We start from the raw sequence: 24,233 nt of genomic DNA on the forward strand, positions 1-24,233 counted from the left end.
GTGGCTCCTGGTCGGGCTGCATAGGAGGAGTGCATTTTTACTTTGGTCCTGTGGTGAGGACAGCTTGAAGACCTGGCTCATGCTGGGGCATCGGCCTTCCCAGTGCCATGGCAGGGCAGCTTGGGAATGGGAAGGGAAGGAGGGGTTATTCAGAGAAGTTGTCATTGTCCTTAGCTCTGATCCCTGCATTGTGGGCTCGTCATGGTAGAGCTGGGGCTGTGCCTTTGTGTTTGTTGCTGGTCTTGCTGGGGGCTCAGCACCCCTGAGAGTTGCTGCCTCCAGCCCTGTGCTGCCCTGATGGGGGGAAGAGGCCCAAGCCATGCTGGTTTGGGTGGGTGGAAGTGGGCGAGGATCTGTTGTTAGTAACAGGTTTCTAACCAAGTGGATTTGTAATGTTACACAGATTAGTACGTAACTGGAGCAGCCTTACAATATAAGCCTTAATCAGAAAATATTTGTCCTGCATCCCTGTCGAGCATTTGAATGCAAAGTGGTGCTGAAAAGAAAGGAGAGGCAGAGTTCTCCAAGAAGACTGCATTGAACTTACCCATCTGCTTGACATCCGAGTGCTGAAAATTTTGTAAGCTTGTAAGCTTCAGCAGTATTCCTCTTTCTCAAGAGAAAACGCGCCTAACATACCAAAATGCACTTGGCCGTGGTTCTACCCATGTATTTCGTTAGAGCAGACAGTGAGCATTTGGATTTGAACCACACGGGGAATGAAAGTTTTATAAGCCCCAGGCTGAGCAGACACCACAGAGGCAGGGAACACCTTGCTGATGTGCGTGGCTCTTCCCTGCCATTACTAACAGGCTGCCACCGAGTGACTGCACAGTGAGCGTCTGTATGCTGTGTGCACACACGTGTGCAGCGGGAGCAGGAGCACAAGAGGCAGAGCAGACACACCCCTTCTCTTTCTTCTTCCTATAAGGCTCCTGCAGCTTTTCCCCGTGCTAAGCTCGGAGCGCAGAAGTGCAGAAGGCTGAAAGCAGCACTCCAGCTTGTGATGCACAGCTGTGGAGCAGCCATGGGCTTTACGGGAATGACATTTACGGCTGACATCAGATCTGAGTATTTGCATTGGATTTCAATGTCAGCATCGGAGGTGTGGCTTGGCGGGGACACTGTCTCAGCCTTCTGATCAGCCAAGAGGCAGCTCCGGGTGGGAAGATACTCACTCCCCTCTTCTCTGCTATCCTGCTTGCATCTGACTCCTCCCTCCTGCAGCTCCGACCAGCGCAGGGTGAATCCAACAGCCTCCCATTGCCACTATGTTCTCCCCGAGCCACTAGAGCTTGAAGATACCTGACACTGCCTTCGTTGCAGCTGGACTCGTGAGTAAGGCACGTTGCCTGATATCTGTCAGAAGTGAATGGCTTGTTATTACCTGAGGAGACTAAATTAGCCATCTTCCAGTACTGAAAGGGTTATGAAGAATTGCATTTTTTCCAGCACCTTTGGTATTTCACCTTTGCCTGATTTTTCAAGAGCATGTGTTGTTCTGGTTATCAGGGACACTTAGACCTGGATGTTTCTTCATCGGATGCCACAAAAGATAAAGGAAAACAAAGAAACTTGTGATGTGGAGCTAACAGTTATGGTTTCAGCTCGTGAAAACTTGCAGAGTCAGTGAGAAGGCGAGGAAAAAGATTTTCCAAGGACAATGTCGGTAACGCCTAGTAATTTGTCACTCAATGGGACAAGCTTCTTTGCTGAAAATCATAGCATTATGGATAAACCTGGTGAACAGAGAACTTTGAATGTCTTTCTATTCTGCTTGACTTTTGTCATTGCATTCACGGTGCTTCTGGGCAGCATTTATTCTCTAGTTTCTCTGCTGAAAATGCAGAATAAAACCACAATTTCAATGATTGTGACCTCTTTGTCAATAGATGATTTGATCAGCATTGTGCCAGTGATTATTTTCATGCTCACCCAGTGGTCAAGTGACATCCTTCCCCAGCCTCTGTGCACCACCTCAGCACTTATATATTTATTCCAGGGCATTTCTAGCAATCTCAAAGGGTCTCTTATAGTTTCTTACAACTTCTACAGCATCAATAAAACTGAGACAATCAGCTGCAGCACTTCCAAACGGCGAGTGAGCATGGTGTGGGCAATTCTCAGCATTTGGATTGTCAGTTTGCTGATCTGCATTTTGCCTCTCTGTGGTTGGGGCAAGTATGTCCCCACCTCCTGGGGCTGCTTCACTGACTGTGCCAGCTCCTACATCTTGTTCTTATTTATTGTCTACTCACTGTGTTTTTGCCTCCTCACAGTGCTGTCTGTCCCTCTGACTTACCAGCTGTTGTGCTCAGACGAGCAACAGCTGTTGCACATCGATTACCAGGAAATCTCTCGAGGCTACATCACCCCTGGGACACCCGCGGGCTGCAGTACTGCCACCCCATCGCTGTCACCGGTGGACCCCGTGGATAAAACCCTGAAGCATTTCCAAAACACATGTCCAAGCTCGGAGGCAGTTTTGAGAAAAGGTGTGGCTGAGAGCAGCGGCCTCGAGCCCCGCTGTGGGAGCAGTGCACAGAGCAGGAGCTTCACAGTGGGCTTCGCCCAGAAGCGATTCTCACTGATTCTCGCATTGACAAAAGTCATTCTCTGGCTTCCAATGATGGTAAATTATCAGATCGCTTTAATGTTTGCTTACATTTAAATGGGTCATGAGTCGTTGTGCCATGAAGTGAACTGCCATTGCCGTTGTTCCTTATAGTGTAGTTTGTGTCAGCAAAAGTCCTTTTAAACAGGTCTGTGTCACACTACGTGAACACAACTGGGTTTCAGCAGCTTTGGCAGAACCTGATTCATCACTGTGTTACTCTGTCACCACATTATTTGTGTCAGCTGAATCCAGGGATGAATAAGGTCCACCTTTTTGTGTTTCCAGATGCCTGACAAGCATTTCTTCAGCATTGTGGGGTCTGAATGTTAGTAAGCTAGCTTTTCTGCCTCTTGTCAACAGCAGTGAGTCACGTCCTTTGCTAGGCTTGATGAAAAATAAGTTTGTTAGAAAAATGAGGTTTGTTTGCATCTTTGTAATCTGTGTACAAAGAGCATTTGGTGGGGATGCTATCCGTGTGCATGCAGCAGTGTATTTGGGAAGAGGCACATTCACGTGCAGTCAGGAAGGAGAAAGTTGAGGACATGGAGTGTGGCTCTGGGTCGGTGTTTTCTCTGCAGCTGGGATATGTTCAGACTCCGCATCTGAGCTCCCCTCAACTGAAAGAGAGCATCACAGAGCATCTGCAACACCGTCCTGTGTGGTACTAAGTTCTCCTGTTCCCCATCAGGATTTGGAGTTCCTCAGTACCAGGCAAGAGAGATCTAGCTAGCGTCTCACCTAATATGCTTGGATTGTGAGTAGTTTGTTTTAACAGTGCTCAGCATCTGTATTTAACATTTTGCTTAAGCAAGGGATTTTCTGAGAAATGCAGAATGAGGAGGAGAGTTGCTGTCAGTATGTTTTCCCTGCTCTCTATTAGAAATGAAATTGTTGGGCTGAACATACAAACATACATGAAAACGTTGGGCTTTTACTTGTGTCACATTCACAGTGGGATATTTTGTGAATTCATGGAATTCATGTGCCCAAAGCTATTTACATTTCAAAATGTTCTGCCTTTCAGATACAAATGGTTGTCCAGCACATCACTGGCTTTCAAAGCCTTTCATTTGAGACTCTTAGCTTCCTGCTGACTTTGCTGGCTGCCACCGTCACCCCAGTATTTGTCCTGTCAGAACACTGGATCCATCTGCCCTGTGGCTGCATCATAAATTGCAGAAGGAATTCGTATGCTTTGTCTTCAGAAGAATTCAAAAGTAAGGATGGGAGGATGACACGAGGGTGCGATGTATCTCATAGTAAACAGGGCAGGAAGTTGGTGTCAGTACCAGTTGTTGGTACTCCTTGAAATCATTTACCTGAATTACATACACATTTTTTTAGAACAATATATGAGCCTCACAGCATTCTTGCAAGACAGCTGGAGAAAACTAAGTTAATTGGTACTAATGGAGACTGAGGCACACAGTCTTGATGATTTTTCCCAAGCCACTGGCAGATACATTAGCAGAACTAAAGGACTCTGAATCCTAGTTTCTGCTTTCTCTCTTACCTGGGAAAGATTTATCTGTCATAATCTGACTTTCACTAATGAAATACAAGGACCACGCTAAACATGTTTAATGTCATGGGGAAAAACCAACATGTTAATTACGAGCAAATTATAAGACAGAGAAGAGCTATTGTTTGTACACCTGCCCTATAGCTGTGTCTGGAAATCACAGTGCCACCAGAAAGCAAACAGCAGATGACAGGGGCTGTGGGAGTGGCATGTGTCCCAGAGCATGCATGGAGCTGGTTCAAAGCTGAGGACCTACCACATGCTTTTTAGCCTAAAACTGCACATTTATAAATTTTAACTGAAGGTAACAGGCTGCCAAACCTTCACTGATAACCTTTCGGGAATATTCTAAAGGCCTGTTTTTCTCTGTGTCTCAGATGTTTGCGACTAATATCGTTGAGAAGTTTTAATACAATGACTGCTAAGGTCAGAATTTCACCCATAATTAAATATGATGTAGTAAGCACACAAGCTATTGAGTAGAAATACAAGTTTTATAAATGTACCACTTAACCTTTTCGTTTAGAATGTAGCACGATAGGCTTGGTGGGAAGACATTTTCATTAGTTCAATAAGACGCTTCTCCAGTTACTACATAATGCAAGGTCAGAAAGTGGGGGATGAGGAATCTCAGGTGATTTGTTATTGAAAAGAGAAAGAACGAAAGGATATAAATATTGATCGTGAATGTGTATTTACTTAAATTGAACAGTTGTTTGATTACTGTTTTAGGTTACTTGGAGCACTGAATTTAGAATGGAAAATACAGAAATGTTTCATTGTGTAAATACTCCAGCTATTTGTTAGAGAAATCTGTTTGTCTTGCTTGACTGTTGGCGTTGAAGGTTAATTATGAATTCTCAGAAATGTTTTATCATTTTGTACAATTTTTCACCTTTGAGAATATGGCCAAAACAGGCCTTGAGGCAGAAAAAATATTACAAAACATAAGTATTTTCTTGTGTGTAGCCCACAAAGCAACATGCATTGTGTGGTTTTGAGAATGGCAGGTAATCTGCCGGTTTCTTGGAAACCCTGAACTTTGGAGTGTATCACTTCTGAGTTCATTGAGAAGGTAGCACAACAACACACTATCTGAGAAACCTCTTCTCAACAGTTCATTCTTTTTACGGATAGAAAATTGTCTAATGGTAACTAAAAACTCGTTCTATGCTTTAGAATGTTGTTTCTATCGTTTCCCTTCTTGCCTTTGACTTTAACGTGACGTTGTACCCCTCTCTCTTCAGCCAGACGCAGGGGTTTCGAATTCAACCTCTCATTCCAGCAAGGCTACGGAATCTACCGGATATCCCCCGAAAACCACCACCGCGACGGCGACGGCAAATCCGCCTCCTGCCCCAGCCTGGGCAGCCCCGGGAGCGCTCCCGGCGCCCCGCAGCCGCCTTTCAGCACCGCGGCTCCGGACAGCTCCCGAGCGCCCGGCCCGGCCCGGCGCCTGCCGCAGGCGGAGGGGGCAGGCACCGAGCCCCCGGGCTGGGAGTGGTGCCGGAGCAGGTCGGAGAGGGCCCCTCGGCAGGTAAGGAGCTTCCTTCCGGCAGCGGGAGTCACTTTACAGAGGAAAAAGAAAGAAAAAAAAAAAAAAAAAAGGAAAAAAAAAAGTTAGTTTTTCCTTGCTTTGAAACTCCTATTAGTTCTGTTGGTCGGGCAGCTGCTTCTAGCAAAAAGCTTTCTTAGCATTGCCTGTTTTTGTCTGTTTTAGTACCCACACACCTATTGCAGGTCCTGGTCCTGCTCTTGATGAAAGAAGGGAAGGATTGTTAGCCATTCCCTCTCCAACTGTCAGTTAAGCGGGCAACAAGTGTGAGATTTTCTGTCTCCTAAGAACTGGTGGTTATGAACCAAAGGCTGAACACTGGCGTGAGGTACCAAGCAAGCCTGCAGTCTGACATCTGTAGTGGAAATTGAAGCGAGCAACAGCTGCTTGCCCCTGTGGAATTTACATGCTGCTCTCTTCGCAGGCTCTAAAAAGCATCTCAGGGTGGTTTAAGGACTGAAAAAATGCAATGGTGTATTGCACTGTTATCTGCTCTTTCTGTGTGCACCTGCATTGGGCAATGGTGTTTTTGCTCTAGCACACAATTTTGGTCTGCAGAAACAATGTACATAATGATCGTCTGGCAGCAGAGATACATGCCCGTTCTCAAGATAAACCAGTGCAGTTTTGTGTGCATAGTTTTCATGCTTTAGATGCAACACAGTCACAGTTATGTATTGCTGCTGTAAATTGAGACAACTTAAAGTGTCAGTTCTGCCTGCTCACCTTGGAGGCTTCTCTTGGTGGAATGCAAAAGGAAGCTAGGATCAGCTTTTTAATTTATAATGCCCAAGCAACCAGGGAGCACATGCCCAAGGACTAAAACAAAGAGCAGAATCCCCTCTCCCTCTGATAAACACGAGTTTATAAATTGAGCTGAAGTAGGAATTTCTGTTTGATGTTTTGGATATGATTGATCATCCCTTTCATGAAAAGGCAAATGTTCACTCCCTTGCAGTGTGCTGTGATGAACTATGTTTGTGAGCAAAAGTAAATGTTGACTGAACCTGGTTTTAATCTGCTAGTTCTTGGTGCCCCATTGTGTGCATGTATAGTTTAGTTAATAGTCGATATATCACTAGGCTCATTATTAGCTCTCCCTGCCAAAGTTTCCATATATATATACATACATATATATATATATATATATATATATTTTTTTTTTTTTTAAATAAAACCATTTTCCCATCTCCCATGGCTGCCATTTCAAATTGGTAGACCTGTGACTTCCATTACAGCAGGTATGAGTGTCTTGTTGTGAAGTAGTTGGCAATGACTGCGTGTGGCTGGCTTTACTTGCCCTGAGGCTTTATATGTCACTTTTGGACAGACTTCTTCAGTACTTGCATTACAAGGAATCCTAATTCATCCTTTTCTGACATTTTCCAAGTTATAACCCAGTGTGCAGTTGCCAGGCATTAAGGCTGCTATGGTCTAAAAGTTCAAGGCTTCTAAGTTACAGATCTCATTGTTTCTGACATTCAGCACGAGCTTCCAGAGCTTCACAGTGCTGACATTTGCTTTGCTGGTGAAAAAGGGCAGACTATGAAACTCCTGCAAGCATTGTAAAAAGAACTTTAATGCATTTCTCAGATGTATGTTGGGTGAAAGATCAATTTGGGCCAAACATTAAATAAGTTAAAAGCCACCGCTCTTATTCAGCTTATCCGGAGTCCCTAAGTATCTAAAAAAAGTCACTTTCTCCTCATTTCTCTCCATTACTCACTTTGTTAAAAAAGGGAGTCTTTCCCTAGCGTTTATTGACCATGTACTTTGCTTCATTTGCCAATTAAGCTAGCTAACTGGGGAGAAGACAGCATACCTTACCAGGAAATGGATGATTATCTTAATGAGATAAAAGTTCCTCATCTTCAGTAGTTTCAGACTATAAATGCTTGATGACAGAAATAAATATAGATGTTCTTATTAGGGTACTTCCAGCTTTCTGTTCCACAAACAGAACTTGTAATAACTTACAGTAGGAGGAAAAATAGCAATTACAGATAAATTTTCTGTGTAGCTGCAAGTGGCATGGTAAAAGTGTTCTAACATGCTGAATTTCCTCATAGCAAAGGGCATGGATGCTCAGTGTGAGAACTTACTGAGGAAAACAGAATTTCAGTCCCTTTGCACATACTTGTTGCAAATACACAATGGTTTGTCCTACAGGATGTTCGAATGTATTTTTCTCACATTAAAATTCTGTATCACTTCTGTTCTACTACCTGGTTTGAAAGCACAGAAAGTACCAGGAAATTTAACAGAAAGTACTGTAGTTACAGGGGAAAATATGTTCCTCACAGAGTGTGCTGACGTGCTTTTAGCTCATAAACTCACCTTTATTTCAGCTCTTGTAAAGTGTCTGTTAGGAGCTGCCGAACCGGGTAGGCTAGCAGAGGCCAGGTAGCTCCGTGCTCCCACTTGCAACCTGCAGCATGTCTGGGTGCCTTCGCAGCGCAGACCTCAGGCACTGCATCCCAACGTGAGCCTCTGGGCCAGGCTCATGGGCCCCCAGTGCTCGCCCTCAGCCCCCTGAGCCCCCAGTTCTCCAAGCATCTGGAGTGGCTGCTCCGGTGCTTGGCTCCCCCATCCCTTACCCTGCTCAGCAGCCAGTGGGACCATTGTTACTGAATATGCATGGCTGTATGCACGCACTTAAGCTGCTGCCACCCCAGGCATGTGTCAGGACCCTTTTATGCTCTATTCCTCCTTTCTCCCATGCTCCTTCCTCCCAAAAATACCTTGATTCCGTGTTGCATAATCCCCAAATGCTTTCCCCCTGCGCCCCACGAAGCCCCATGCCCCTGCAGGCAGCAGCCCCCCAGCAAGTATTTCTTTCCAGCAGGACGAGTAAACTCTCGCTGGTGCAGTGCTGTTGTGTGTTTTCTATCACCACTGATCTTACTGTGCAGGTGAAGCCAAGGACCTGCCTCAGTGGTCGCCTGGTGCTGGCTGTGGCTTTCACCTGTGCTGTGCCAGTAGGGAGATATGGAGCTGGCTGTCACCGGTATTTTAAGGGACTTTTAGTTAATCTTTCTCACAGTCACTTTGCAGACTGAATAGAAGGAGAGATAGAAAAGGGAGATGAGATGTGGTGTCCTAATAAAAGCAGGTTTGAAGGAGCATAGGTTCATGGAAGATTAATTGCCCAAAGTTTCTCTGAGAAAGCTTGTGAGGAAGAACAGCAGCATGCTGGAAATGAGCCCGGCCTGAGCATGCTGGAGCCCTCAAACAAACCCAGAGCGCTTCCTGCTCAAGGTGCCTGCAGCACCTGATGCATTTTATCCTTTACACGAAGGATACACACAGAGCACATAGACCTGTCGCTTCGTGTTACGTTAAAAAGCTGTGGAATCATTAAAAGGTAAACTGTTAACTGAAGTAACTTCTGCTGTCTGTGCTGGCCCTGTAGCATGGTGCTGCTTAATTCAGGAAATGCAATTAGGCTGTATGCTTCCTGCTGCAGATCGCTAACGCCACGTCAGTGTCCAGAGGTCATAGCAGTGAGTGAGATTTTTAGTGGTGCTGCTTTAGAAAATTGACATAGTTTGAACAAATTTGTGTGTCTGTGCGTGTTGATTTATATTAACCCGCTTAATTAGTTATGCTATTTTCATAGGCATCTGCAGTGATCCAGAGGTAGAAAAACGTTACTCCGACAGCATTAAGATGGCCATGTCTCTGGGGGGGTGCGGTGCAGCCGTGTCCTGTGCTGCCTGCTGCACGTTGCCCCCAGGGAGGGCGGTGCAGGCTGCAGCACTTGCGTTAGCAGAGAACTGGTGGGGGATCCTGCAGCTGCTGGCTTTGTGCTCCCGCTTTGTGCTTCTCAAAAGGATCTGAGAAAAGCAAGAAGGATGAAGCATTGGAGAATGACCTATTGTCTTTTTTTAGCCTTACTTTTGAGGATTCTGTAATTTATTAGTTATCATTATTTAATATTGATTTCTTAGCCTTGACTTATTTATTCCAGTTCCTAACCCAGTCTTGTGCTGTTAGCCAGTTCTAGTGACTGCACGATTTCCAGACCACAAAAAGTCATTGCAAGAGCCGGGTAGGAAGTGTTCTGGTTTTCATTTCCAGAAACAGTCCATACGTGCAGACTGTGTTTTCCCTTCTACTTACTCTGATTATCTTCCAATACATCTATTATAAGCTTTGTCTGTACTTTGAAGTTTCACTGATGTTTTTTACAGGCTGCAATCAAAAAGAATTGACCTAATCCCATGGGAATTCCTCAGTCCCTTGCCTGATCACAGGCATGGCTGATCTCACTGAGGGTTAATCCTTTTTGTGTCTGTGCTTCTTGAGGTCCTATGCACAATATTCTGTTCAGTGTCTAGTTCTGGTCTTAGAAACAAATTAGCTAATTTACCTTAAGAGTTGATGGGGGGTTGAGTTCCACAGCCAGCTCCTGTGCCCTTTTTAAGTTAAAGCTATTGCTGTTTTGGGGGGGCTGGATCTTGAACCTTGTGCTTTGTATGCTTTGCTGGAATTTTAGTCCCTTTACATTTAGTCAGGAAGACTGAAATTTTTTGTTGCTGCCAGTTGGATGTGGGTTTGCACTATCCACTGACAGTATGAGGAGCTTTGCATCTGAAGCTCTAAGCTATTTCAGAAATCTTTACAGAATGTATTTTCTCTGAGAAATGTTTATTTTATAAATATTCACAGGCACTCATCTTTCCCTTTTAATTTGATCCTGTCCAAGTTTGTTTACACAAAGCCTGGGAAAAACTGATCTCTCTTCAGATATCTGCAATGGAAGCTTGTAACCATTAATTTATAAATATTATTTGTTATTCATCATTTTTTATTTTCCTATTTTAAAAGATTTACCTGGCTCCCCAGGGAGCAGGCACAGTTGCAGGGTATTCTCAGAATTCACACTGGAGCTGTGGTTTGAGATTTCTAGGAAGGAATCATTGTCGGTTATGCTAAAATTGAAGTTTGGAAAAACGGGTAAGGTAAATTAACAATGTAAGTGTATTTATTCACCATTTTGATTACTGGCTTTTCGTTAAGACCTGTGGAACCACCGAATGGCAGAAGCACCAGGGGCTTGGATAAAAGCGTGAAAAGTTCTATGTGAGTGCCTCAGCTGGGGTAAGCGGAGGTGGCCGAACTTTGGGCAGTAGATACCTGCTGGTTCCTGGGGGCTTGCAATTTCTGTCTATTCACGGATGACCATGTGCAGTGCTTTATCAAGCTCCATGTGACAGAATTCAGGAGAATTAGTGAGGCTTCCCCACTGAGCGGTAAGATTTGAGAGCTTCATGCAGGGTGTGAATGATCGGTTGTTTATTCCAAGGGAAAACAGAAGTGCCGCCTTGCAAGGGAAGGCTGACAGGGGGCTGACCCCCAACTGGACAGATAAAAGAAATAGTGCCAGGTGCAAATACTGACTCTCCAAGACTGAAATCTTGAGATGCCACCACAGCGAGGTGCTGAATCTGCAGGTCCAGGCTCACGAGCGGCCGTGTCTCCGCTTTGTCCCTCAGCCGGGGAGGGAAATGCTGGGGGGCAGCAGGCACCCAGGAGTGCCCAGTGCTCTGTGCACCAGTCTCCTTGCTCCCACACAGGGAAGGACAAAGGAAACAACCTCCAGTCTGAGCAGGAGATGGGAGCCTGCTTGCTTGTCCAGTAAACTCTTGAGAACATGGAGGGAAAGTGGAATTTGTCTGTGTCCTGCACATCATCTGGGTAAACTCCAGATAAGTTGACGTAGAGGTGCTGCACTCTGAGCAAGCAGCAGTACCTTCCTTTCAGCAGAACAAAACCTGAGCACAGCTGAAGGAGGGCACCAGAATGTGGCTGCCTGTGACTGAGAAGCTTGTGGAAGGAGCAGCATGGCATAGGTGTAAAGTGAGTGACTAGAATAGAACAGAAGAGAATAGTTCAGATGGAAGGGACCTACAAATGTCATAAAGCTCAACTGCAATGAAGACATACGTTTCTGTAATACTGGCTTACACGTTATATGACTTTGGATTGACATCTTCCTTGCATGTCAGCACGTGAAGAGCTGAAAAATGTCACCAGGTTCCCGTCCTCACCCCTCCCCTCAAGGTCCTTCCTGTTGTGTCCTGTCCACCTTTTTCTTTCTTTCTTTCTTTATCACTTTCCAGTAAATTTACTCAGTCCTTTCACCTAAAAGCTGTGATTTTGCCTTTGTTTCAATGTGGGAAAAATGAGCACAAAAACAAAGCCTCCATAAATCTTGTCTTGCTGCAAAGCTGGCACATGGCAGTGGCTGTGCTGATAAAATAAAGACAGAGGTGGGAATACTGGGTGCAGTGCTGTGACTAAATCGCAGTGTTTACAGGCAAAAATATCCTCTTGGGCTGCATCCTCCGGGTAGGGACATAGCTGTGTTTTTCCCATTATCACTAATGGAAGTCAAGAGGCTGAACCCTGCAAATGTGCCCCCTTATTTCTGTCCTACAAAGCCATCTTGTACGTCTCCTCCTGGTGCTGCCTCTGCAGCACGAGTTGTTCAGAGGCGTCAGGTGGTTGTAGTCGTCATGCTAGGGGTTACATGTGGGGTTTGCTCAGCTGCAGATGAAATGCTAATCCTTAACTTTCCCATTTCTCTGTCCCAAACATATGCCATCGGCTGCTGCCAACCCGCTGCAGGCTGCACCGCGCAGGGGGAGTGGATGCTGCGACGGGCTCTGCCTGACACCAGCCCAACACCGCAGGCAGACCTGCCTAGCTTTGTGAGCTGGGAGGGCAGAAGCAGGTGTGGGTAGTTGACTTTTAGCTACTCAAACTTCATCAAAACGGATGAAAAATCAACACAGGTTTTACTGAAGTTTGTAAGTAGCAGGGTTGCTGAACAGGAGGTCTGATCCAAAACACCCCAAGTGCAAACTTTGCAGCTTTTAGTCAGGTAAATACTCTGTTATAACTAGCAGGGCTTTGTCACAATCTGCACAAAGCTTTCATTTGAAGAGCTGCGGGTATTTCAGACATCAGATGCCAACAGCCACTGCAGCACTTCAGGGCGAAGCAACTCTTAGCAGGACTGAACATTTTTCCTGCTGGCTGTGGGGAACAGGGCGAGCATGTGCCAGCTGGCCCACACTGCTCACTTGCCTGAGATTATTAAGGGAAACAAAGGATAAGAAATCTCTCCCTAGATGACATTTTTTGAACCTCCGAGCAACGAGTACCTTGCAGAAGGCTGTCCATTTTAATTTGCATTTTAAAAGCAGTATTTTTTGTCCTGTTATTTTTTCAGACCTTAAAGAAGCAGTGAGCAGGTATTAATCAATTTGATTCAGCTTTTGGAGAGTAGGGTGCCAGACAATATATGTGACACCTTTGATTTTCTGTTGAGGCTGTGTGCTACTGTGAAGATGGTGCTGTCATGGAAAATGCCATCACTGGTTGTCCCCTCATCTTCAGTTCTGTGAGGAAAGAATAACTCCATCAAGGTGATTTCTCTGGGAGAAAAGTGGCATGAAAGAAGAATGAGGCAGTGTTTTTTATTTAATACCTATATAGGCCAGCCATAATTGAGAGGGAGACAAAAAATTGTACCTGTCATTTCTAACTCTTGCTTAGCTGCATTTTTGAAGGATACCTTTAACATCTTATAAAATAGCAGTGTATCTCCCTTTCCTAAAGAGATTGGCTGTAAATATGTCATGTATTTTTTTTGCCTCTAGTTAAGAGCCTTCAGGCAAAAGAAATCTGCCAGGCTTGCAATGTTTTATAGGCTTTCTGATTTTTTTTTTCTTCCTTTGACTTGATTACCTCATCTATGGGTTGCCTCGAGCAAGCTCCTTCAAGAGACTCTGTGTATAGGATCTATGTACATGCCCTGCGGAGAGGAAGGGGGAAGCCTGTGTAAATGATTTCACTTAGGAGGAGTCAGCGCTGTATCTGTGTGTCTGCAGTCGGAGGGGTGATAACTCTGTCTCACTCCAGGTACACAGTAAACATCCCAGTTAACATGGAATGAGTGGACTTGAAGCTTATATTTGCTTTCCACTGTCCTGTATGATGCTAACTTACTGTGGTGTTCTCATCCCATCTTGTCTTGCAAGTGGTGTTCTCTTGGTTGGAAAATCGAGGTGGCATTTCACCATCATCTTCTAACTCTGCTCCGAGCAGGACAGAGTGGTGTGGCCTTTGTGATGCCTGCTGACTCTGCTTGCAGTAAAACTGCAGTTAACTCTATCGAACTGCACCAACAGGAGGAAAACCTAGAGCAGAAACATTTGCCCAGGAGGACAAGGCTGGATGCAGGCAGGATCCCATGGATTAGTCAATCACTGTAGTTTCCTGGTAGGAGTAACCACCATTCCAGTTTAACTTTACAGTGCCAGCTGCTGAGCAGAGCATCTGTTAGTGTGGTGCTTGCAGAGGAACTCAGAGCTTTTTTCCAAGACCAGCAGTACCTACATGGAATAAACTTCACCAAGTGTGGTGAAAAGGGCAAGGCTCACTTTTGCAGCTGTTACAAACAAGGGGCTGAATGTGAGCAGATCATCTCCCATGCAAAGTGGGATTTTAAAGGACTTTCCATTGAGCTCGTTTACTTCAGGCACAGACAGCTGAGTACAGGACTTCTGATACCTGGCTGCAGCATCCTTATCTTGGATGCCTTGGTTGCACCTTCTGTGGCCAATTTCATCCAAAGGAAAGTCTGTCCAGACTGGGCAAGCCAATGACAAACCCAGGTTTTCAGGTCATATGAGGTGAGTTTGGCTATTCTTGTCATACCCGACTGGCTCTAAATTTACTGCAGACAGCCTCTCAAAGGGCAAACCATTGCAGTAATTAATTTTACTGCAGCTAATTTTTATTTTTAGGGAAGAGGAAGACTAAGCCTCTGTTCTAAAATAAACAGAAAACACATTGTCTCTGAAAAGAAATGATGGGATCCTTACTGGAAATGTTCTAAAAATAAAACTTTTCATCTAGAGCTTGTATTCCACCAAAGCCACTGGGAATGCAGGCTCATTAAAGCTTTGTTCAGAGTACTGATATTTCTGTTTGGGAGGCAGCACGGCCTGATGGACACGGCTGGGACAGAGCCAGACCTGCCTTCTGCCGGTGGCTCCGCATGGTGGCTGGTGTTCAGCAGGCTTGGGAGCATCGTTCCCCTTCTGGGCGTTCCCATCAGAGCTCTCCTACCTTTCCCAGGACAAGATGCACATGCTAGTAGGAGCTCTTCCTCCCTGTAACACTAATGCTACCCCCGTCTAGTATTCTAGGGCCTGTGAGTCATGACATTTGAAAATTAGGAATCCTGAGGGGGAGTCTCTGAACTGGCTTGTGCTTGAGCTGGCTGAGCCTCCTGTGTGCTGCAGCTCTCCCCTTAGCCCTGAGTGGTGTCTGAAAGTTTTCTTATTTAGGTACACTGGAGTATCCTCCAGCCAAATTTGCTTCTTTGATCATGTAGGAATTCCAGGCTGTTAGGCATGTCCTTTCTTCCCCCAATTAACCTTTGTTATCCACCGGCTTTGCCAGTATTGTAATAACAATTTATTGTCTTTAAAACCAAATTGAGTCAACTGTTGTACTCAAGCCACCGTTCAGCTCATGTAGCAGTTTTTTATCTTTGATTTCAATTGCTAACAAGCATTTTCTAGCTAAGGATCTACTTCTGGAGCAGAGTCAGCTTTGTTTGCAGGAGATGAAATATTAACTGATAACCGTGTTTGCAGAACAGAGCCGTCATGCTTTCCTTTCCCTGCTCTGCAGTTGTTTGATCCCTGAAACAAACAAAAAAAGAATTGCCAGGAAATCCTGGGAAGTGTGTGCTTAATCCAGACTAGTCGATGGTCTGTACAGATGCTCAGCACTGAAGAACTGGGACCACGGAGTTTAAGGTCCTTGTAAGACAATGAATCCAGTCACACATAACAGAAAATGAGAAATACATGTAGAAATGTTTGGTACTTGGAATGGTAGTGTTACCCTTAAGGAATCTTCTGGGCTCCCTCTAGCAGAATAAATTCTTGATCGCTTGTAAACAACAATCTTAAACAAATTACTCTGAACATCAAATGCAAGTACCGTACTGATGATAATACTGATAGCTCCTGCAGACACTAAAGGGAGGCAGAGGGAATGCCATACACCCTCGGGTGGCACTTGCCAGCAAGCAGAACAAGGTTCTGCTTTGGCAAGTGATGAAATTAAAATTTTCTTCAACTGTGCTTTCATCTTAATACCCCTTTATTAATCTTTCATATAAGCATAACCATTTCTTGGCAAAACAGATAGAGAAGGGTGTTCTGTTCCGTTTTGTGCCAGTTTGCAAGGAGAAATGCAGTGACAGACTGTATAAAAGTTACCTTCCTCTTTCCTTTCCTTCACTCTCAGAAAAGCCACAGGGGTCGAATGCTTATTTTCTCTTCAGAGAAGACTGTGGGATTTCTGGGCTCTGTGAATGGCCTCAGTAGGGCCATGTGAAAGCTGGAAGCCAGGTGGCTCTCGGTGGCTCTTCTCCCTGCTCCTCCAGGGCCAGCTGCTGTAGGACTTAGTTGTGTCCTCTGCATGGGCTGAAACCTCCCCTCCCTCGCACATCCTCACCTGGTGAGTGGTTAAATTCAGCTCAGGCAGCCGGAATGGGATAGAAGAGACCAGCATTAAACCACAGTGATGACGCTGAAGGTTTGCCTCATAGCAACAACTATTTTCTGTCTTCTGCGAAGTCTGGAGGGCGGTGATTTCATTTAATAATGAAAGCGTTTGCTTTATCAATTATGTAGCGATTCCTCTGTTCAGAATGCATCAGCACTCCTTAAGGAACAAGTGCATTTGTGATTTACTTCATTGTAATTTTCTGTCTTTGCTTGTTAAAAAATGCATGTGCTGGTACACGTAGTCCTCCAGTGAGAACTCCGTCCCAGATTCCAACAGACAGCATAGCCCATGGCCGTCTCTGGCAGGAGCTGTGCAGAGGGTATGCCCTGGGACAGGACGTGATGGAAATGAATGCTCTGCACAAGAGGCAGCGCGAGGCAAGGGAAGGGCCAGCTCCTGCTGGCAGGGAGCTTGTGGCGAGCATCACAGCATCGGAGATCCTGCAGCATTCCCAAGTGGTGAAGAGCATGTGGAAATATATTAAGCAACCTCAGAAATTACCAACTTGGTGTTTCTATGATGCAAACCTGTGGAAAGCTCCAGAGGAAGAGCTCAGATTTAGTGCTAGCCTGCAGCTTTCATGAGACCCAGCAAATATTTTTCAGGATTCAATTAAAGCTGGTCTCAGCGCAGACTGCAATTTTAGCTTACAGTTTTGGATGGGGAATGCCACTTTTTTTTTTTTTTAATGAAACATTTGATCATTTCCAATTTGACACCGTTCAGAACTACCAGAAGTTAAGACATGAGCTGTAAGAAGGTACATATTTTATATATGTGTGTGTCTACAATGAATAAATAAATACTTCTGTGTATCTATGCCCGTGTGCATGCAAAGAAAAAGTATCTCTAAGTGGACATAAAAAACAAAGCAGGCTTGATTTTAAGTCTGCTGTGTTGAGGTAGATGTCTGATCCTTCTTTCAGCTCTCCTAGGAGCTGAGTGTGAGTAAGGTTCCAGAAAGACAGGCAAGTCTTTACAGGGTCAGAATCACTGAGAGCAAGACTTCTCTGTCCATGTCTTAAAAACATCTTTGTAGTAACACTTCTAAAAGAGAACACGTGACATAAATTGTAGGAGAGAAGGTAATAGGTAATAAGTTCATTTCTTTAAAGGACTAGGTTGTATTTTAAATACAGGGACGCAAAGAGTGGGCAGAAGAGCGTGGAAAGAGCCCAATGGAGCAGGACCCTTTCAAAAAACATTTGGGGCCTGAGCTGTGGCGAGTGAGAAGGCAGATGTTCAGAAACAGCAGAGAAGATTTTTTTTTTCTGTTTTTACTGAAGTAAAAATGAATCATAACCCTTCTGAAACTGTGGATGCTTTATTTTAGTGCTCACACTAAAATACTGCAAGGATGAGATCCAAGACCCTGGATGGATACACTGATGGCCACTGTCAAGCATTACTCGATTTGCCTCCTGCTCCTCCTGTTTTAGAATTAAATTGTATCATAAAACCTAAAATCAGAAAGCTGACCAGTAGGTAACAACGGGAAGGGAAGATAAAATACTTCTCCCCAGGATGTATCCGTGTGGTCTGGTTTGCTAGTAGATTCCCATTTATTGCCACGGATGTGTGATAAGGTAATGGGGTGTTAATAACATAGAAGAAGCAAAAATGAGAATTTAATAACATTACCAAGACAAGGGCCACATTCTGTCCTTATTCACAGTGATTTACATTGAGAGCAGTTCCAGCTATGATTGATTTTACCTGGCCATACATAAAACCAGCCATGAATTCTTACCTCTTTTGGAGTAGCAGTGGTCTCACTTGTAGTGTTTTTCCCTTGGGCTGTTTGACTTGAGCGAGGCTTGAAATGCTGCAGGACAGAGCCTGGTGGGGTGGTCAGGGCTCAGGGCAGGCAGGCTCAGCGGCAGCAGGGGCTCAGCTCCCTCCTGCCCCCCCCAGAGCCTGCAGACACCCCCCTGCGGGAGCGCTGGGTCTCCCTGGGGAGGGACATCAGTGCCTGGCGGTGAGCTTTCAGTTCTGGGGCTCGGATCTCTCCTCTGGCGTTATTCCTGCCTTCCCCTGCCACCTGGCCCCAGGGCTGGATTTAGTGTTTAATAACCTCTGCTTGGGAAGTTCTATTGTATTATTCAAACGCTTTCTTTCTTTTTCCTTTTCCTTTTCCTTTTCTTTTTCTTTTTCTTTTTCTTTTTCTTTTTCTTTTTCTTTTTCTTTTTCTTTTTCTTTTTCTTTTTCTTTTTCTTTTTCTTTTTCTTTTTCTTTTTCTTTTTTCCTTTTTTTTTTTTTTTTTTTCTTTTTTTAGTAATTAGTTGGATTTTGTAAAACTTTTACTATTTGCACTGGTGATGAATGGATCTGTTTCATACATGTGTACACAATGAAAGCTTGCAGGCAGTGGTCTGGTTTCCTGGCTACTCAGTTTCTGTGCTGAGAGGTTTGTGGTTGGAGAGCTGCTCCCAAAAAGGGCCATGGCTCCTGGGGCAGGCTCCTGCCACAGTCCTGACTGTGTGGCCTTGTGATGCGCTGGCTGCGGAGAGAGAAATATATTCTCTTAGTTGTCTAAACAGCTGGAGGTGTCTGTAACTGAACAGTATTTCTACTGGAATTTTTCTAGTTGAAATTTTTTTTCTAGTTTTCTAGTTTCTAGGTGTTTTTTACTGGGTTCCTGCTTGGGGCCCAGGAAGTGACGCAGAAGACCTGGCATGTCCCTTTCACTTCTAAAAGTGAATATTGCTCTCTGAACAGAAGACAGACTTGTAGCAAGAGCTATTAAATCTATGGTCATTGGAAAATTTCTTATTCTCCAGATGTGGAGTACTCGCTCCAGCAAGTGAGGATTATTGATTCCCCCACCAGGTGCCTCAGTCATACCGTCCATCTTCCTGACATCCACTCTGACAAATCTGTGGTGTTTTATCAAGTAGAACGTAACCTTGCACCGAAGTAAGGAGTTCTCATTTAACTTCATTTTTACATATTCTTCAGAAGTCTTTCTGCATAATGTAAGCACTGTTTTAGACAGTTCTCCAGTCTGAGCTCGAGTAACTACCAGGAATGCAGACAGGCTTAAATGACCCTGCGAAGCCTTTCAGCACTGACTGCCGAAGCTAGACGGGCTGGAAGCATCTGGGATGGAAGGCGAGTGGAGTAGAGCTTCCCAGAGAGAAACAGCACAGAAAGCAGTTAGTCTCACATCTCACCTGGAGGAGTGATCCTAGTTACCAGTTAGTACAGAACATGCAAGTGCCAGCACCTCACTGTGCTTGGAAAAAAAATGCCCTCATCATTGCTTTGAAACAAGGGCTGCCAGTGCTTACCCTTTAGTGAGCGACCCTCCCGGACACCCCCGTGCCCAGCCCAGCCTTTGCTGGCTGTGACAGAGCACAACAGCTGCCTCCGTAACTGCACGTTGGAAGATGCTTGAGGACCGTTTCTCCCCAACAGATCTATTCAGGAGACCAATACAACTTTGATTTTCTTTCCAGGAGGGCAGCCCAACTCCTATTTTGTCAGCCAAACTCCTTTGTCGAAGGACTGTATTAAGTCACAGTCTGGCAAGATTTTTCTACACAATGAAACCTAATTTCCTTTTCGTGCTCTTTAGTGAAGATGAGGTAATGTGTCATTTGATTTAGCTGTGTGGTTGTAAAATTCTGCTTGTTAATATTAAGCAAGTAATTGCACTTCCCAGCTCCCTAAGAAAAATTTCATCTTTCCAGTACCCTAAACCCCTCTGTTTCAACTCAATTCTCAGTTTTACTGGAAAGGAAACATTAAACAGAACTGGCCCAAGTGGAAGGACTCCTTTCTGCGCCTGGCTAATGTTGCACATCTCCCCGCTGCCAGTTATTAGATCTGATGTTTCTGTCCTCCTCCTTTTCTTCCTTTCTCTGTTCACACCATTTGCACAGGGTAAGTCATTAGACCAAGAGGACAAGACTGGAACTTCTGCTTCCAAGGCTGAGCTCGGGGCATCCCCCTCTAACTCGCTAGGGAAAGACTGATCCTTTTGGAAGCCCAGGGTTTCTGTTGGTTGTCTCCTGATTGCAGGTGGATGGGGATGGGGAGGATGAGGTTTGGGCTGGCAGTGTGCCCCTCTGGGCACCAGGGAGGTGCCGTAGCTGGAGAGGGAACACAGCAGAGAGCAGCGCAGTAGGAGTCAGTCTGCATTTCACATAGCAAAGTGATCTGGAGATACCTGAGGTAGATTGAACAGATTGCCAAGGAGTCCCGAAGGCAGCATAGCAACAGCAGCACAGGAGGGTTACAGGGTGATTCACCTTGCTGGCTGGCAGCTTTTCAATACCCTCTGCACACACTTCTCCCTGGTGTCTGTGTGGGTGCAGAGCTGGATTTTGCAGCTTTCCCTAATTTCAGTACCTCTCTGTTGTATGTTTCCCTCTAACCAGTGTAGCCCTTCCTTGTGAGCTGCTCTGTCTCAGGGCCAGCACTTCCACTGCCTGACAAGGAGTTTGCCTTCTGCAAAGCTGCAGTTCATTTTAATAGCAGATTTTAGCAAATAAGAAGTGTTCAGGTGCTAATTCCTGCCCCTCTCAGTAAGCAGTCGAAGCCCAGCTGTAGCAAAGCAGATGAGGATGAGCCCCGCATTGAGGTTCTCCACAACCTGCGTACAGTGTTTGGTAGCTTTGTGTCTCCTGCTGCCATCGACTTCGCTCTCTCCACCTTGTGTCGCTGAATGGATGACCTCCGCAGTTAAAAATGTGAGACCTGATGGCATGAGAAAAAGATACAGGATCTGTCTGTCCTGCAGCACTGTGGAAGGAAATGCAACAACTCACCCCTAAGCTACCATAGTCCACGTAGGAGCTTTTTTCCTCTCTTCTCCATGCAAGCACTCACACTGATTTCTTTGTATAATGCTTTTATTTATTTACAGTCTCTGAAACACTACTTTCATTGCACCTGCTAAAAATTATTACTTTGAGCATGACTTTTAGTGCTCTAGAGCTCTAACTGAATTTACTCTCTATTCCTTCAAGTCTGTGAAAATTTCTCTACTGATAAATTCAGCTTCGTACTAGAAAGAAATCCATACTGGTGTCTAGAGCCAGTGTGAAATGTGGTTGGGAGCAAGATGCTGGATTGACCCTCTGTCCATCACTGTAGGGAATTTGTAAATCCTTATTATAGATTTCCTACTGTTATTATTTCCACCATAAAAATAAACAAAAATGAGCAAAAACTTCCTTGAATAGTATCTGTCAAGCTGTTTTGGAAATTTTAGCTTAGTCAGTCTTTAGGCACGTAATTTAGTTAAGATTAATAAAAATGGAGCACCTAAGGGAGACAAATGCTCTCAATACAGGGTCCAGGTTTTGAACAGCTCTCTGCTGTCACTTCTCTCCCTTTGGTCACCATATGAGACGCCTCAGGAGATCAGTACCTCAGTCTGAATTAAGCAGAAATTAAGTGAAAACACTTTCAGAGATGCCTGTTAATACTAGCTAGAGAGGTGCCTGCTGACGGTCGTTGTCTCATTGTGCACTGGCTGCCAGGAGATGTTACGTGTGTAGACTGCTGCTGTGAAGAGTCTGTGTCCATAAGCTGACTCACAGTAACTTGGGACTTTACTTCTGATACTTCTTATCTATGAATCTATACTCATATACAGTCTGTATATTAGTATAAAATACACTATACTTTAGTGTACTTTTTATAGTAAAGTACATATTAGTAACATTTTGTATTCTTTAAAATGTCATAATGAATACCAGGTTTCTAAAATAATGCAAGGAAAATTCTAACAATTTAATAAGTTAAGCACGATTGATCATTTATAATAGATTCTAACTTCAAAAATTAGCATTAGATAATGGTCATTCTTTCTCTTTTCAGCGATCGGGTGGGGCCTTAGCTATTCCCCTATGTGCATTTCAAGGAACCGTGTCTCTTCAAGCACCCACAGGAAAAACTCTCTCTTTATCTACGTATGAAGTAAGCACTGAAGGACAAAAAATAACACCCACGTCAAAGAAAATTGAAGTTTATCGATCTAAAAGTGTTGGTCACGAGCCAAACCTGGAGGAGTCTCCTAATACATTTGCTGACACAAGTGTTAAAATTCATTTAGAAGTTCTTGAAATCTGTGACAATGAAGAGGCCCTGGATACTGTGTCCATCATCAGCAACATCAGCCAGTCGTCCACACAGGTGAGGTCTCCATCCTTACGTTATTCACGGAAAGAAAACAGATTCGTCTCATGTGATTTAGGGGAAACTGCTTCCTACTCACTCTTCATACCATCAAACAATCCTGACAGCGATATTAACATAACAATTCCAGACACGGTCGAAGCTCATCGGCAGAACAGTAAAAAGCAACATATGGAGAGAGGTGGTTATCAGGAAGAAATACAAATGTTGAACAAAGCATACAGAAAACGGGAAGAAGATGACAACAACAATTAAATGACTTTTAACCTAAACATTTAAACTGATTTGACAGATGTTGCTCCTCTTGACTCAAGCTACCCTAGCAAATACAATGCCAACTGTTTTTTCCTTGCACATAAATTAATTTCATTTGGGTAGATTCTTAAATAGTTTGAAACATTTAAAATATACAAATAGCAAAGCAAATACTTAAGTGCTTTACAGCTTTGCATAGTGAATTTCAAGTTATTTATATATCTATTTATTTGAGGAACACTTCTCTCTAAAAGAAATCCTAAATAAAGTCTTAAAAACCAGCCTTGGTTGCTTGGCACTGGGTGGTCTGTCTGTGGGAACCAGCAGAAAATGAGGGAACAACTTCATACGGGTGAAGTGTTAACAGGTTTGGATGACTGTTGCAATGCTGCTCATACTGACGTACCAGACTTGAATCATTTACCTGAAAATATGTAGCACAAGCCTAAGACTAACTCATTTATTTGCCTAAGCAAAGGACTAAAAGTTATCTAGATGGTTTAATTTTCTATCGCTCTGTACATGATTCATATGTAATACCTATGTAAGTGGCCAGTGTATGGACCTTTGGATACAAGTGGCTGAAATGTAAGCGTGCACATTTTGTAAGTCCAAAATTGTGAAATTCAAGTGTTCTCATGGCTTGACATTTCTGTTTGCAAGTGCATCAAATGTTCATTAATTTTCTGTCAGTTACTCTAAAGTGTGCCCTTTTCTGCCTCCATGATCTCTTAACGAGTTAAGAAGTTTCTCAACCTTGCAGATATTTGCTCTCCATCCAGATAAGGCAGCATTTGAAGTGTTTGAAGAGCTGTAACATCAACATTAATTTCAGTAATTTTTCATGGTTAAAGACTAGAGCCATCCCTAAGCAAGGAATAGATTTGCAATATTGTTTTCTTCCTCAGCTAGTAATCTCAGCAACACAGCCGTGAGAGCGGGCGCAGCTTGCTGATAGCTGCAGAAGTCCCTGTGGCTTTCAAGGAACACTCGCCCCTTTTCTGCCCCTATATATTCTGTCTGTCAGCAGTCCTGCCATCAGACCTCTCCGGGTGGACCCTCATGCTTTAGGGCTGAGTCAGGAGCTGGGGGTTACAACTGGTCTGTGACTCCTTAGGAGAGGGGGATAAAGCCATTCAAGGAGGACAAACTTAGAGACCTGGCAGATGTTGACCTCGAGAGTCAAACATTACGTAGATCAGGATCCTGCCCTGCAGCACCCTCTGGAGGAGCCTGTTCCTCTACTGGCTTATGGGGAACCTAGAAATAAGCCTGAAATCAACCTAAAACCTGTGAATACTCTGTTTTGTGTCAAATTTAGAGAAGCCAAGGCTGAAACAGTGAATGGAGTCCTTAAAGGCTTGAAGCGCTAGTGCTTTTTGATCGGGAGCTCTTTTTTCTGAGGGTTTGTAATCATTGCTGCTGCAATCGAGATGGATCACTGTGCAAGGTGTGCTTTTCATGTGCCACCTTTCCAAGGTGGAAACAAGAGTTCTTGTAAGACTGCCTCAAGACTCTCAGTACCACTAAGATGC

At 44.4% G+C, this 24,233-nt stretch overlaps 1 protein-coding gene across 1 annotated transcript; it reads left to right on the forward strand.

The window, feature by feature from the left end:
• The first annotated feature begins 1,601 nt into the window (after window positions 1-1,601).
• Window positions 1,602-23,612, forward strand: GPR149 (G protein-coupled receptor 149). Its single transcript, XM_084529106.1, has 4 exons — window positions 1,602-2,632; window positions 3,642-3,834; window positions 5,387-5,676; window positions 22,126-23,612. Exons 1-4 carry the CDS (start codon window positions 1,664-1,666, stop codon window positions 22,696-22,698), a joined length of 2,025 nt encoding a protein of 674 aa, XP_084385232.1. The 5' UTR covers window positions 1,602-1,663; the 3' UTR covers window positions 22,699-23,612.
• The last annotated feature ends 621 nt before the right edge of the window (window positions 23,613-24,233 follow it).

The sequence above is a fragment of the Aythya ferina genome (genome assembly GCF_964211825.1).
Source record: "Aythya ferina genome assembly, chromosome: 9".
NCBI classification, from domain to species: Eukaryota; Metazoa; Chordata; class Aves; order Anseriformes; family Anatidae; genus Aythya; species Aythya ferina.